At 35.5% G+C, this 15,463-nt stretch overlaps 4 protein-coding genes across 4 annotated transcripts; all 4 read right to left on the bottom strand.

Annotated features, from left to right (window-relative positions):
* Nucleotides 1–116: 116 nt before the first annotated feature.
* Nucleotides 117–1,615, bottom strand: SOT17 (sulfotransferase 17). Its single transcript, NM_101717.3, has one exon. The coding sequence runs from the start codon at nucleotides 1,510–1,512 to the stop codon at nucleotides 472–474; it is 1,041 nt and encodes a 346-aa protein (NP_173294.1). The 5' UTR covers nucleotides 1,513–1,615; the 3' UTR covers nucleotides 117–471.
* A 256-nt stretch (nucleotides 1,616–1,871) lies between these two features.
* On the bottom strand, nucleotides 1,872–4,377 carry GAUT11 (galacturonosyltransferase 11). Its single transcript, NM_101716.7, has 2 exons — nucleotides 3,850–4,377; nucleotides 1,872–3,601 (listed from the first exon to the last, which is right to left on the bottom strand). The coding sequence occupies exons 1-2, from the start codon at nucleotides 4,000–4,002 to the stop codon at nucleotides 2,141–2,143; spliced, it is 1,614 nt and encodes a 537-aa protein (NP_564057.4). The 5' UTR covers nucleotides 4,003–4,377; the 3' UTR covers nucleotides 1,872–2,140.
* A 4,382-nt stretch (nucleotides 4,378–8,759) lies between these two features.
* MYB51 (myb domain protein 51) lies at nucleotides 8,760–10,747 on the bottom strand. Its single transcript, NM_101715.4, has 3 exons — nucleotides 10,246–10,747; nucleotides 10,002–10,131; nucleotides 8,760–9,912 (listed from the first exon to the last, which is right to left on the bottom strand). Exons 1-3 carry the CDS (start codon nucleotides 10,379–10,381, stop codon nucleotides 9,120–9,122), a joined length of 1,059 nt encoding a protein of 352 aa, NP_173292.1. The 5' UTR covers nucleotides 10,382–10,747; the 3' UTR covers nucleotides 8,760–9,119.
* A 1,218-nt stretch (nucleotides 10,748–11,965) lies between these two features.
* Nucleotides 11,966–14,960, bottom strand: AT1G18560 (BED zinc finger and hAT dimerization domain-containing protein). Its single transcript, NM_001332349.1, has 4 exons — nucleotides 14,493–14,960; nucleotides 14,128–14,343; nucleotides 13,153–14,033; nucleotides 11,966–13,076 (listed from the first exon to the last, which is right to left on the bottom strand). The coding sequence occupies exons 1-4, from the start codon at nucleotides 14,530–14,532 to the stop codon at nucleotides 12,141–12,143; spliced, it is 2,073 nt and encodes a 690-aa protein (NP_001319034.1). The 5' UTR covers nucleotides 14,533–14,960; the 3' UTR covers nucleotides 11,966–12,140.
* Nucleotides 14,961–15,463: the final 503 nt, after the last annotated feature.

Raw genomic sequence — 15,463 nt, 5'->3', positions numbered from 1 at the left:
TTGTCCAAACCATAAATAAATCGTATTCTTATACCAATTTCAGCATATTTCGCTATTCTGTACACCCTTTCTATAGTATTTAGTTGATCAACTCAAAAGGATTTATACAGTTATAAGTGATATGCTCCCATACACACTGAACATCAAAGACACTAACTTTGCTTATACAATTATAAGTGATATGTTTCTTCCCTTTTGGTATTGGTGCAAAACAGAGTTGCTCTGTTTTTTCTTATTGATTAATTTGTGTTTCTTTGCCAACATCAATACATCATTAGTTTATGATCATTGACCAATAATCGATACATATAGTGTAAATACACTCAACAAGAGCAACAATACAGCAGTTCACCACATATTCCTCCAATGGAGAGTATACTAGTAAACAAAAGCAACTTATGCTATAACCAGCAAAAGGATCAGAAGAATCAGACATTCATAGCTCGAAAACAAGACAAAAGAAGATCACATTCATGATTTTGAAGAAAGAAAGCCAGTTCCTTTAAACTTCTCTTCCATCAAACCATCAATACGAGCCACCATCTCCGGAGTCAGATAATTCTGCCAATCCCCAACTTTCCCTTTCCTGAAATACGCACTGTTGGCATAAACAGCAGGACGATCTTCTCTATCTTTCTCACCTTTGTTAGCTTCAAGATTCTTCAAAGTCTCAAAGCTACAAAGCTTCACTACTTTCTCAACAACATTTCCCTCCTCTTCCTCCTTCGTGAACCCATAACCCATAAACTCAGCTAATCTCTTCACATAAGGCAATGGATCAGCTCTCATTGTCTCATACTTGAGAAACAAAATCTGATCCGGGTTTGCTTGGTAAGCTTTCCAATACCCTAAAACATGATCAAGATAAGGACCGTAAGCTGATAAACCTTGACAGTACTTATCAAAAGCTTCCTCAATGCTAACCACTGGTCCTTGTTGTGATCTCTCCTTGTGAGCAAAAGTCCACATCGACACAAACGTGTCCTTTGGGTCTCTCCATATGTAAACAATCTTGCAACCAGATTTCACAACTGATTCAGGTAAGAGATCATAAGGGATATGAGTCGAGAAAAGCGTGTTTCCTTCGTCTTTAAGAACATCAACGCTTGGGAAAAACGGGAAGTCGATTTCGATGTAAGGCACAAACTCGTGTGGATTACGTTTGAGAAGAGGGTTTGTTGAAACGTCGAACTTGGAGCGATTTGCGATTGCGAAAGTTAAGGCTTTGAGCCAAGTCGTGCCGGTTTTTGGGTAGCTGCAGACGAAGAAATCATTGGGACGTGCCTTGAAGAACTTCTGGGCGTGAAGTAAACCTTCAAGAAGAGGTTGTAGCCACCAGTGACCACCGTACTCAACGAACGGATCTTTTGGTCTCCAGCCATCTTTGTGAGGAAGAGTTGCGATGATTTCTTGGTAATGTTTCTGGTTCTTCTCAAATTCTGATGGCGACGAAGATGCTAACTCGTGATTTGACTCTGATACGACGACGTCGTTTATGGTTTTGGATTCCATTATAGAGAGTGTTTTCTTTTTGGCTATGTAATGAAGAGATTAATACTCGTTGATACCAAAATACGTTTGTTGTTTGTTATAATATATAGTTTGTAGTCAGAGAATAGATAAGTAGGTTGGTGGTGACTGGTGAGGCTATTATTTGACCCACAAACGTGTTTTATGTGATTTTTTCAGTTGTTGGTTTGGTAACTATGCAATTTCTTTCTAAAAATTTACAATGTATTTGCAATAATAAACAAAAAAAAGTTAATGATATCGTGTATGTATGTTGAATTGAAATTTTGTTACTCAAGTGTAGTATTTAAAATTATTTAATTTTCATATAATAAAATTATCTTTCAAGTGTAGTAGTATATAAAAGTTTTCTCGTTTGCAAGTGATAGAACAAACCTATTTAAAAACGTAGAACAGAGGTCACCAATTATCCCTGTAAGTAATATATTCAACCTCTAATGTGTGTGTGATTATAAGTTTTCTCTTCCGACCCAAAAAAAACAAAAAACAGTCTTCAGAAGGAAATCTGAATTTGATCTACAATATTCCAAAAAAAAAAGAATCTTCAAAGTGTATAAGAAATCAAGAATCTTCTGATATTGATTAGCCTCAACTCTCAACGTCTTTTGCTTTAAGCTGTGACACAATCTTGTAAATAAGGATGGCTCGAGTTCAAAAACTTTAACCAGAAAGGTTTATACCTACCAATAGCCAGCTTTAGCCAAGGCTTCATGTTACCATTATAGTGAATCACAGCTGCTGTTTCGATCAGACGGTTATCGATGTTCACATCGTAACCTAAACCCAAGACATGCCATCTTCTGTCCAGTGGCTCTGTGAGACCATAGAAAGATAGTAGACCTGGAGGGAGTGTCCCGAGTTTCCAAAGCGTTCGTTCTCTGTTCTGATCTTGCCAGTAATGGTACCGAGCAGTCACGTTTGCATTCCTCCAAGCGATCAGATCAAAAACGTTCATACCAAAAGCCCATCCACATGCTTGTGGGTCGAACTTTGAGCTGATGAGTGGGTTCGAGAAATTTAGATACTTGTAATATCGGTGAAAGGCTTCAAGACATGTTTCCACAGCTCCATTGACGTTTCCATGCAGATCCAAGGAGAAGAGTGGAGTCAAATCTTTCTGAACAACAACATCATCGTCTAGGAAAACAATCTTCTCTAGCTGTGGATAGATCTCCGGAATGTAGAATCTGAGATGGTTCAGTAATGACAAGTACTTTGGGTTCCTCACTTTTGGCTCGGAAATCGTATCTTGACTTGTCTGTTCCCCGAAATAGTAAGCTCTTGCATCTGTGTCCAGCAGTTGCTTAACAACAGGAGAATATGAAGCATTCAACCAAGAAAACTCCTCTACGCTCCTGATCTCTATTGCTGAGCCCTTGAAGTCATTACTTAGAAACCAGGCCTGCATAGCTTTGTAGCTCACTCGATTCGTCACTATGTGGAAAACAAGCTGCTTTGGATGATCAGCATTCGAGACAGTTGAATTAACAACAACCGAGGTGGCAATCACGTTGTCCGAGAAGATGCAGAAGTGGTAGAGGTTGTTGTCGACAAGTCTAGGTGAGTTTCTGTTCTCATCTGCCAGTTCATGGCGAGATGGCTCTGTTACCCAATCAGATGTGAGCTTTATCGTCAAACAGTGGAGGCTCTTTGGTAATGCCTCAGCAACCAATTGCCCAAATATTGTGGTCTGAACAGTAGCTGCATTTGCACGCTCTTCAAGTGCTTGGATGTGAGATTTCATGGTCATCATAGTGGTGGCAATATCATAATGTGCATCTTGAGCCTTGTAGATAAGAGCTGATAGACCAGTAATAATCGGTTTAGCCTCATCAAACGAAATAGGTTGTCCTCTCATAGCTGCTTTGGAAAGCAAAAGCTGACAACTTCTGATCTTAGAACTCAATTCCCAAGCTAAATGAAGATTATTATGCTCTTTAGCTATAAACACATAAGCTTTGGCAAGTGTCATTTGCTCTGCTAACTGCCTAGAGAAGGAGGAAGCACTTGTGACCTCTTCCGTGAAGTTTAAATGGGGAGGAGATACCATTTCGGTTCTCGTGTCTCTCTCCTGTCAAAAGATGAGATTATCCAAAAGACACGAACATTAGCAGTTATAAACACTCACCCAATGTCTTATCTTTAGTAAATGAAATCACCAATTTCTACTACATCATCAAATTAAAATTCATTAGGTTATACAATTCACAATTTTTGTCAGCACAACAAGATCCAGATTTTTTCATGAGGGAAGATCAAGCAGAGCAAAACTCAAATCTCAGCAATTAAATTTTATTAAATAAAGAGAGAAAGACATACAAGTAAAAGCTGGGATGGATCTTGTTGATGGTGATAATGCTGAACGATGAAGAGAACTAAACCAGCGACAGAGAAAGAACCAAGGAGAAACCATATCCAACTCGACAATCTCCTTCTACCTCGCCGCCGGTGATCCACCGGCCACCGCCTCATCTTCCGCTACAAGTTTACCCACCGTTTTCTGAATCGATGATAATAAACACTAAACCACGATTTCGAGCAGAACCTAAAGAAATCGGAAATCTACCGACAGCGATCCACACGAAGAATCGAAAAGGAACTGAACCTAATAAGAGAGTGAGGAAGAAGAAGAAGCGAGTTTGAGATTGTGATCTGGCTTTTTTGCTTTTCTCCTTTCGGGTTTTCTATGAGTGTATCAAAATTCTTTCTTCACTGTCCAAATATGTTATTTTTGTTTTCCAGATCTAAATTCATTGGCTTACTAAATGACAGACACTGTATTATCAAATGTTTTTAACTTCTTTTTCAAATTTTCCCATATTAATCTTCCAATAATTTTTTCTTTACAGATGAGACATGAAGTATATAAAGTGTCTATTAACACCCTATCACTCAGTCTTAAATAGATTTGTGTAAGGAAGGGATCTCGATTAGGGTTTCGGTTCCGTTTCTTCGATTTGTTTTGGTTTTATAAGAAATTGTTACTAATTTACTATCCTAAAACTTTGTCTACTTTCATTTCGTTTGATTTGGAAATTCTTTCTTTTCGATTTTTTCGAGTTTGGACTTTTTCGATATAAAAATCGAATAAACGGTAACAAACGTTATTGAAAAAGAAAAACCAAATACACAAAATATGCATTTCAAGGTGGTTGGCAACCTCTCGACAGTTAATCTACCGCCAAAACGAGTGATCTATCTTCGTGGCGAATATCGCTTCTTTTAAGATCTCTAGATCCATTTTTTTTGTTTTGTTGTATTAGTCTTAAGTTTCTTAGTAACAATGTTCGGATAACATGTTTAGTTAGTAGACCAAAAATCCGTAAATCTTTCTTTTTCTACACAAAGTTACCTGTTTTCGATTGGTTTTCCTAAAAACGAGTCTATATTTGTATTTGTATCCGTAAATTAAATGAAACGGAGTTTTGACTTTAAATGAATTCGACACATTTACAAAGGCCGACGGTTTTACAATTGTGTGGTTAGCGGCTCTACTAGCTAGCTATCGATAAATTATACTCATTTCCAAAAATGCTTTAAAAGTGCATGTGTGGTTAGTGGATATACTAGCCTATAGTGATGATAATAATCTCATTCCCATTAAAGCGAGTTAGGGAATACGACGTATTGCCTACAGGTGATATTGGAACTAACTATTATTAACGGATCAATTAAGGTGCTATGAGAATTATTGGTGCCAACTAACTTATTTTAAACCCAAAAAAAAAAATCAAGTATCTGTAATGATTAATTAAGGTTCTATGAATTCATTGTTTTAGAGCTGAATAATCTCCACGTAACATGTTGGATCGAGCAATCACAACTTTACTTGTTTACTTTTCTAAAAATCAGCAATCAATGTTGTCCTTTAATGGAGATTTAATTTATCTGTAACAAGTGGAAATAAAGTTAGGGGAAATAGTGTATATATAGAATCACCTTTGTTTTGATCTTTCGACGAAACCGTTGGATGGTGATAGCACCTTTACATCGAATCGCATATATTATCGACTCGCATATATTTTCTATACACCTATCAAAGTAAATACAGTATCGATTGATTGAATTGTTCTTTTTAATCACTTTGTATGCATCCTACTTGGATCTCTTATTCAACTATGAATATGTGTGCTCAGTGCTCTTACCTTTTGTATGTTAAGACTTAAGCATATATTACTGGAAATACAAATTAAAAAGCTATATATTAGTGCTTCAAGAAGCAGCCAATAAGGTTTGTCGGAAATTAATCAGATGTTAGATTTAATTAGTGTCCAACGTTGTCATTATGATGTAACAGGTTTGTTCAAATCGGTAAAAAAACAAGCCTTTAAAATGTTTTTTAGTAAAATATGAATAGATTATTAAGATTTATAGTCCTATATATATAGAATGCAGATTTAAAGCGAAAAAACAGTCCTGTGAATATGCAATTTATTAGTATTATATATTATTTACAACACTAACCAAATACCATATTAAAATTTAGCATCGTTTCAACAATGTTCTTATGTGAAAACAAAAGTGGTATGATATGATGCAACTTCAGAAGTGGTACTACTTTTTGTCAGGTCGTCCATATTCATCCCCATGCAGAAAAGTAGAATTGGAATATATATAGGTGCCGAATCTATCAGAATCAGCCATCTTATAACACTCACCTAATATGTATTATATCAGTAAGTAAAATCATATTGATAAATAGAACTCAATAATTTGACTAAAAAAACACACTTATATTTTCATTTTATGTTTTTATAAAACAATGTTACATATTCATATTTTAATTATTTGAATATTTTTCAAAATTTAATTACGGTATATGGTACTCTAAAAGGCAAACAGAATGCGACTCTAAAAAGAAGTTAAAAATGGAGAGTTTTCATCAAATAATTATCTACTTGATCTTTTAAATAGATGGTCTCTCACTTTTTCCCGTTAACGAGTCATTCTATAATTCTCTTAATTATAAATTTTGATAGTTAATTATATGGGATGTTTTCTCTTGTTAAAATACGGTGTCAAAAAATATAAATATTGAACCTTAATTGAACTAGAGAGCATAAATTTTTCCAACCATACATATATCAGAATTTTTTATTTATAATTTCTTTCGCCTGTATACTTTGAACATAAAAATGTAAAGTGATGACACAACCTTGAAAATAAAAATTAATACATATATGTGGTTGGGTATACTACTGTTTATATCGTTACGTCATGGGACTTTTGAAATGTCAAAAGGCATGCATGCACAAGAATGTGGCCACTACACAGAGTGCCAACTGCAAAGACCGGCAATGACTTAGTGACGACCCACATGCTTATGCATTATTTATGATATTAGAAATTATTTTAAATATATTTATCCACAAACTACTGTATCAACCTCTTTAAATCGACTATCAGATCAAAAAGTTAAGAAATTAAAGGAAGAAAAGAAAAAGAAAATTAGATATGGCCCGGTTGATTGCATAGTGTACATGATCATAAAATACTTGCAACTTGTTTATATAATTTGTTAGAAAACAACAACTTATTCGATAGATTTATCTTTCATTGATTCGTGGAAGCAACCCTCGCGAGTGGAATAACAAAAATTAATGTGTATGAATTACTTTATATTCGTTTTTGAAAGCAATTTTCCATCAAAATGATTAAATTTTCATGTTTCACCTAGCAGAACGAGCGACTTACATATATCTGAAGAGTTCAAAAAGACCAAAAGTAAGAATCGTTCGTTCCTGTCAACATGTACATCTAGTCATCTAGATGAATCTCCATAACACGTCTCACGTACACAAAATCTGATAAGACGGCGCTAACAGTGTTGATGAACAGATGGGAGAATCTAATAAGTAGCATCTCCAAAAATGTCAACACGAAAATTTTCGGGTAAATCCAAGACTCCAATATGGCAATATACCATGGAATCCATGGAATCCCCCACTTATTCCCAAAAGGGTTACTTTACTGAAGATAAACTTGAATAAACAAACGATCAAATTAATTACCGTACCTGAAATACAAATGTATAGTATCGTGGGAATACGTCAACGCTCAAATCATGATATTGGACTATAAACATCAAAATGTCTTTTATCTTAGTAGGCATCCTCACGCAGAAAAATAGAATTGAAGTATTGATTTATTCAAACATTGTTAGCGTATTGTAATCTGAATTTCAATATAATATACGTGTATATAATTTATAGATGGTAAAAGAAAATTGTAAATATATATTCAGAAATTAACTACCACTCTTTGTAACTACGTATGATAATTAAATTCTAACAATCACCAAAAGATCAGAAGTCCAAATATTCAGAAAATTTTCATTTTTCATACGGGTATTACAATTGTTATTTTTACAAACCAACAATTGGGCAAAAAGCCAACGATGTAATATTTTTTTCATTACCTATAGTTTTAAATCAGACATGATAATAAGATATAGGCTGTCCCTGGAAATATAATTTTTATTTTCTAATCACTTTATTTATATAGAGAAAACACTATCTTTGAAAAGCAAATTAATTCATTCACCCTTTTTTTGAAATATTAAAATATTGAAACAAATCACAAATCAGCTTTTGCTTTTGTTTTCTTCATGGTGCTTTCGAAAGGTTAGGGATCATAATGCACTTTTTCTTATCCTTTTTTTTTTTTTGGTATCAACTTCTTCTTATCTTTAACCCTCGGAACATTCAAAGAATGATCCTCTCGCTTGCTTTAAATTTATGTGGGTCTCATTGCTGAATATTATTCGTATGTTGATAGGGTGAATTTTATATACATTAGAGAATGAAAGATTTAAGTCACAAAATAAGTTAATCGTTGGTTTTTTTTTTAATATACAAAACTGGTTGAGGATATATTTCTTTACCAATCTGCTCAATCTATTAGCCCTAACTCATAAAATAAACCAGAGCATCTCCATCCATACAATTTTTAGAGTTTCTTTTGATAAAGATAATATAAATAATTAATAAATGAGGAGAGAGAATGACAAAAAATGAAGAAACGTTTCTTGAGAAATTTTGGAATAATCAGTGAAAGACTATTTCTATAAGTGTTTGCTTATAATTGAATATTTTTTTTAAAAAAAAATAATTACAAAATTAAATTACAGTAATTTTTTATTTTATTTTAAAACCTTTTAAAGTATCTTACAGATGAAGATGACCTAATAGTGGAATACTGCCAATTAAAATTTAAAATAGCAATGGTACTAGTAGTTAGCAGCAGCAGCAGCTAATGAATGATTTTTCAAAATAAAGCAATCTCATATTCGGATGGATACAAATTCTGATAACCAACACAATAAAAGTACTAAAGTTAACAACTCGTTAACATTATAATTATTACATCACCATTTATAATCCATTTACAACGAAACAACACACTTCAGACCAAAAAAAAAAAACACAAAAACACAAGCATATGTGACAACACGAACTACATTCATGATTCATGCATGGTCATCATCACCATCATTATTTATTATTATTACCATCAACATCATCAAGGTAACATATCCATAGACATCATATTGACATGGTCACGTGGGATTCATCGATTATGAGTTTCACTCATCCAAAATAGTTATCAATTTCGTCAAACAAGTCTTGACGTTCATAGACCGGCGTCACATCAACGACGTCGTTTTCATCCTCGTGAAGAAACCTCGTAAGTTCTTTCATGAACGCAGTGTTTTCAACACAAGACTCCTCCAACATCATGAAATCTTCATCATTCAGAAATGTGGAGAACCCGATAGTATCCTCATCATCAACGTTGTTATTACCAACGAAATTATCGCAGTACATTAGAGGATTGTTAACGGAGGAATCAGAGAACGTGGACGAAGAACACGTCAGATTAACGTTACCATCAACGTCAAAGTTCGATGAAACTGGTGTTGTTGCAACGGTCCCATGGCAGAGAAGATTCGAGGTTGGTGCGAAGGAAGAACTCGTTGACTTAACTGATTCAGAGTCAACGGAAACACTTGTAGTTGTAGTATTAGTAGTGTGACTAGTAGAAGCAAGTGGGCCTCCACTTCCGATAATCTCAGACAGAACACTCTGATTGATTCTCTTTCCGAACCTATTAGCTACTTTGTTCAAGAAACTAGCCGATGATAATCCAAAATTCTTGTTGTTCTTCTTCGCCTTGTCATTATCAAGATCATGGTCACTAGTTGTCAGATTAACATTTTGTTTCTCCGGGAGGTTTTCTGATTTGTCGGTACCGGAGGTTATGCCCTTGTGTGTAACTGGATCAATACCTTTCTTGATCAAACGTTTTTTGATATGAGTGTTCCAGTAGTTCTTGATCTCGTTATCGGTTCTTCCTGGTAGTCCACGAGCTATAGCAGACCATCTGATTAAAACCACATATAAGATTACAATATTAGTAAATGTTAATGCAAACAAAAAATAAGTATAAAATGTAGAGGTAGAGAGACTAACTTGTTGCCGTGAAGGGCGTGAAGAGAGATGATTGAACGTTCTTCGTCTTCAGTGAACTCTCCTCTTTTGATGTCAGGTCTAAGATAATTGGCCCATCTCAGTCTGCAGCTTTTGCCGCATCTCTTGAGTCCTATCCAATTAGAAGAATTATTTAAGTAAAATAATTGAGCAATAATGACCAATAAAGGTCCAACATTGAATATTCAAACATGACGGAATAAACATAATAAAAAATAATACATACCAGCTTTTTCGGGGAGAGTTCGCCATCCACCTTCACCGTGGCGGTTAAGGTAAGAGAGAAGCTTCTGATCTTCCTCGGGAGTCCAAGCTCCTTTCTTTAACCCTAGTTCAGCTTTGCAACACGGTGTCCGCACCATTCTTGATTCTTCAAACTTAGCTTTCTTGATCGAGTTCAAAGGGGGTTGTTCTCAAGTGAAACAAAGAGGGACAAAAAAACACAAAAAAAAAAACTGAGAGGTGAAACAAAGTGTGAAATGGGGCGTATGATCATAGAGATTGAGCACAAGATCTTTTGATTAAAGAATTCAGACATCGGTAGATTCTTCGAATAGACATCTTGTTCTTTTGTGATACTCGAGATCGTTATAACATTGAACGAGCAGAGGAGAAGAGAGATCTAGTTGCTCTGTTTTCTTACCACAAAGAGAGACACAAAGAGAAGGTTTTATAGAGAGAATCTTTTTTTCTCTAAAGAGAACTGTTTGTGTTACACTTTGCAAAGTGGGAAACTTATAGGAAAGAGCCCATCTCTATTTATGCTTGCCTGAGGCTGTACGTGTGGCTGCTGCCAACGTCGTCGTTTAAATATGACTGACACATGGCTCATTATGATTCCTTAACGCAATTTTTTATAATCGGATTATTACATAAAAGAAAAACTGCTAACTTTTGTCAGTGGACATTTTGACACTAGACTTTTGATCTTTCTTAAACTAATTTATTTTATTTTGATTGTCAATAAAAAAATACTACGAAGACATCTATTATATAATATCATTTTTCATAATCCCATGCATAAGAACCGCCACATCTGATATGATATTGATAGTAGCAAAAAAAGGGGAAAAAATAGAATGAATATAGCAAAGGTTGCTAAAAAAAAAGAATGAATATCAAGCATGCAAAATATGTAACGTAAAATTGTCTTGCCTATGTAAATAGCTAATTACGTATCAATTTATTTTGAAATCTATGTCTGCTATGCAAATAGTTTTGATTATGCAATCCAAAATATAAAATTTATTGAAGAATTATAATACGGCGCCGGCAGGTCCGGAACACCAATTAAATTAAAATCCTGTTGAACTTTCTCTTCGATCTTTGGAGATATTTTGTATTGACCCGATTCTTGACCAAAATTTTATTTTAGTTTTTTGGTATTGACCGTCGGTCCAAAGTATATATGAAACTATAATTTCTCAGCAAGTTTTTAATTTTATAACGAGTAAAAAAAAAGCTTTATTGAAATTGGCAACAAATTTTAACCAATGTAAAAAAACATTTTGAATTTATCAGAAGAGTTAAAAAATGTCTATCGAAATGAAAAACCACAAAGGTACGTTTCCATGACAGAATGAATTCAACTTTAAAACTTGGAGTGCGAGGACTTTTCAAAATACGACTGAACTCTTAGTATTTTTTTCTCTCAAATATTTAAATATGCTTAAACAATCATAGAGACGACAAAATTATAAAGAAACAATTGGCAAACTAGCACACGAATTGAAAATTCGAGGAAGGTAAGGTAGAGAGGTACAACACAAAAGTAGTCGTATTTGAACTAGATTAAATTAAAGCAACAACTTGGTCACTCAAACACTGGACTTGGACATATCGATATCCATTATACCAAGGAAAAATCTAAGGTACAAAGAAAGAGATAAGCTATTTTCTTTTTTCGTACAACTAATTTCCACTTTTCTAGTTAGACAGAACCCATTAATTAGTCAACATTGTGTTTTTTTTTCTCTCTAATATGATATGAAAGTACATACGGTTATGAAGAAAGCTAACCAGCTTGGTTTACATCAACCCAACTCTAAATTCAATGATTCATGCTAAAAGTATGACAACTAAATTACAGTAGTTCTTTAGTACAAATACTAAAAAATAATCTCACCTATGTTGTTGAATTTTTTCTAAACCTCCGGCAGAATTATCAGCGGCCACGGTGGCAGCTAACTCCATTAGTCGTTCATAGTCAATCTCACTACACTTGTACTTCAGTTTCATACCAGCTTCAATCCATGATCTGATACAAATAACAGATTGTGTGCTATCATGAGGCATGCAATACTTCTGCTTATCAATCTCTTCTCCTTTACCACAAAAGATCTCTTCCGGTGCAGCAGAAGTCGCCTGAACCGCAAGGAAATCCCGAGCCATGTTGGAAAGTCGCGGGTATCTTCCACTGTTTACCTTCCACCAATCAAGCACATCAGTCTGCATTGGAACTATAGACTCTGATAAGTACTGAGTCAGTTCATCAACAACATTGTTACTCATACTTCCTCTTCTTTTCCTTCTAGCGATTTCCTCTGCAAATGAGATATTTCCTCCTCCTTCATCTACCTCCTGAGGACGATACCCGCTAGTCATTGAAGATGTGAAATGAGAGGAAGAATAGTTACGAATGAAATGACTTCTTGCTTCATCTATATAGCTCTCGAGATTAATCGTCTCTGGAATGTACTCTGTTTTGATCCGCGGGTCAAGAATGGCTGTAATGTAAGTGAATACGTTGCACACTTGAGTGTTGTAACTTCTGGCCTTCTGGGCCATGCTCTCAGCACAAGTTCTTAGCCAGTCTGGGTTGTGGCATGATTTCTGGCAAGTTGTGATCATCTCGGATATGTTATCCATGAAGAGCAGTGCTAGACCAACCGTGAGATCCTTGTTCGTGCACATATCGTTAGTGGTCTTGTGAAATGAATCCAAATCCAAGTAATTGTGGACAATAGTCACCGCGTTCTTCTCTACAGAACTCAACATCATTCTGTTCTCTAGAGCATCCTCGTTTTTCCTAATCACCGAGTCCAAGGACTTGCTAGCCTGCAGCAATATAAGCCATCACATATAAATATCTCAGAGCTTGATGGCTTACAGGTCAAAGTTATAGACATCTTACCTTGCACAAGATGTTGACCATCTGGTAATTGCCACTCCAACGAGATGAAGCATCGATGGGTAGTTTCCAGTTGCCTTCTTGATAAGCTGTTGTCAACTGAATGAAATCATCAGATAGCTCTGTGGACGCGTTTAACTCTTGTGTGAATTCTCTAACCTTAGAGATAATGGGCTTTATAGTTGCTAACCCCTCATCAATAATATCATTCAGAGTTTGAGCGGCACAGGGAATGTAGCAGAAAGGTAAGACCTTTTGACCATCAAAGTACTCCTTCAGGCTATGACAAGCGTGAATAGCGTTTTCGCTGTTGTCATGTGTACAACATAGAATCCTGTCTTCAATGGCATATGTCTTAAGGACTTTCAAAAGGGAGTTATAAATCTCAGAACCCCCAGAGGGATAAGGAATCCGACATATGTCGAGCAGCAACCTATGAGACGACCAATTTTCATCTATCCATTGACCCGTTACGCTCATATAAAAAATGTTTTCATATGAATTCCAGAAACTTAAAGTGACAGAAACTTTGGACTGGATATGCTCCAAGGTTGTCTTCACATCTCCCCGCATACTTGTGAAAACCTCATCAAGTATGGCTTTATATTTTTCAGCCGGCCATAACTGGATGGATGGCTTAAGAAATTTGAAGGAGTTTCCCAACCATGTTTCGTCTACAGTAGAGGGAGGAAGTGATGACAAAGCAAGCCACTTGAGAACTAACCAGTTAAGATGATCATAATCGAGTTGTGGTACTTTCGACTGGGATTGTGACGGTTTAACAACAGCCGGTGGTGTCTGTGGTACTGATGAGCTGGTGACAACATCTGCTGCTGCCTTATCATAGCCTGGATGTCGATTAGTCAGATGCCTTCCAAGATTTCCTTAAGAGCAGGAAAACAGAACAAGAACAAAAAATATGTTGTTAGTAAAATCAAAAGGACTTGGAATAAAATGCAGAGGATATAAGAATAATACCAGTAGCTGTTGCAATGGAATAGCTTTGTCCACAGAACTTGCATTTCCGAGTTTTGCTGTCTGGTGCAGTCTCGAAATATTTAAGATAAACTGATGTCATTGTCTTCTTCCGTTTAGGGGGAACCGAATTTGACTTATCAGAAGAGCCTAATCCAATGTCAATGGGATCAGAATGTGGAACTAGTGTCATGTCCATCATGGCTTTAGGTTCCATTTCTACACCAAGAAGCAGCCACAAAATATCATAAGTGGTTCTAGTCTCAATTGAATGAACAAACACATACACTGAGACCAAGGTAAACAAGTTCCATACTTTATCACAAATTATCAGATTGATGAATCTTCATATTCAGTTTTCAATTTACCTTTGTAGGTTTTGAATGCATTATTTACATTCCACTCCATTGATTCCAAGCGTCTTATTAGTCTCTGTGAAACGATCCGTAGAGTAAAAACCGTTGCGAGAGAGAGAGGGAAGTTATTTTTTTGGAGGGAAAGCAGAAACAGCAGCTAGAGAGAAAGAGGATCGGCGCTGGATCTATGAGCCACAGATCTGAGCCGATTTAAGGGATATGACCTTAGGAGGATCGGCGAGTCGGGAGATTCGTCGATCTGAGAGATGGGTTACGACGGCGGATCCGTTGATTTGGCCGGAGGATTTGACGGAGGAGAGGAGCTAGGGTAACGAGGCTGGCTCAATAATCGGTCGGCTGGTTTTGGGAATTGAGAAGTTGAGAAAGTAAAAGGCTCAGCTAAATGACTCCAGCGAATGGCTCAGGTCTGGTCTGATTTTCGGCTCGGATAATATTTAATTTATTAATTTTCGGTTTAACATACCACCAAAATTAGTCATGATTATTGCTTATTGGCTCATCAGGATTTTTTTTATGTTTTATATAAATATTAAATTTCAGTTATAAGGCTGATTATTTTTTATTCCGAAGTGTATATATCTTGGAAAAAGTGTTCAATGAGTTGGTTTTGCTAGAAAGAAATTATAAGAAAATTCTAATTAATTACATAATTCAACCAAACCGAACCGAAATAGAACCAATGTATATCAACTAGTACATTTTATGATTTTCTTACCAGGACAATTGAAACTATTTCTTTGATTATAATTACTTTTCTTATACAATGTGAATAATATGATATGTCATGGATCAACTTAAGCTAAATTTAGTCTCTAACATCCTGATTAATCACAGAAAGGATTTAGTTCTTATGTTTTGTTTGGTTTTATTTAGGACAATCACACCAAAGTTACATACCAAACCAAAATGGTAGATTTAGGCCCAAATCAAAACGGAAAACCCAAATATATTCGCATATTTAG

The sequence above is a fragment of the Arabidopsis thaliana genome, assembly GCF_000001735.4.
Source record: "Arabidopsis thaliana chromosome 1 sequence".
Taxonomy (NCBI): domain Eukaryota; kingdom Viridiplantae; phylum Streptophyta; class Magnoliopsida; order Brassicales; family Brassicaceae; genus Arabidopsis; species Arabidopsis thaliana.
The sequence above is the reverse complement of the archived record's forward strand: the minus strand, read 5'-3'. Positions and strand labels throughout refer to the sequence as shown.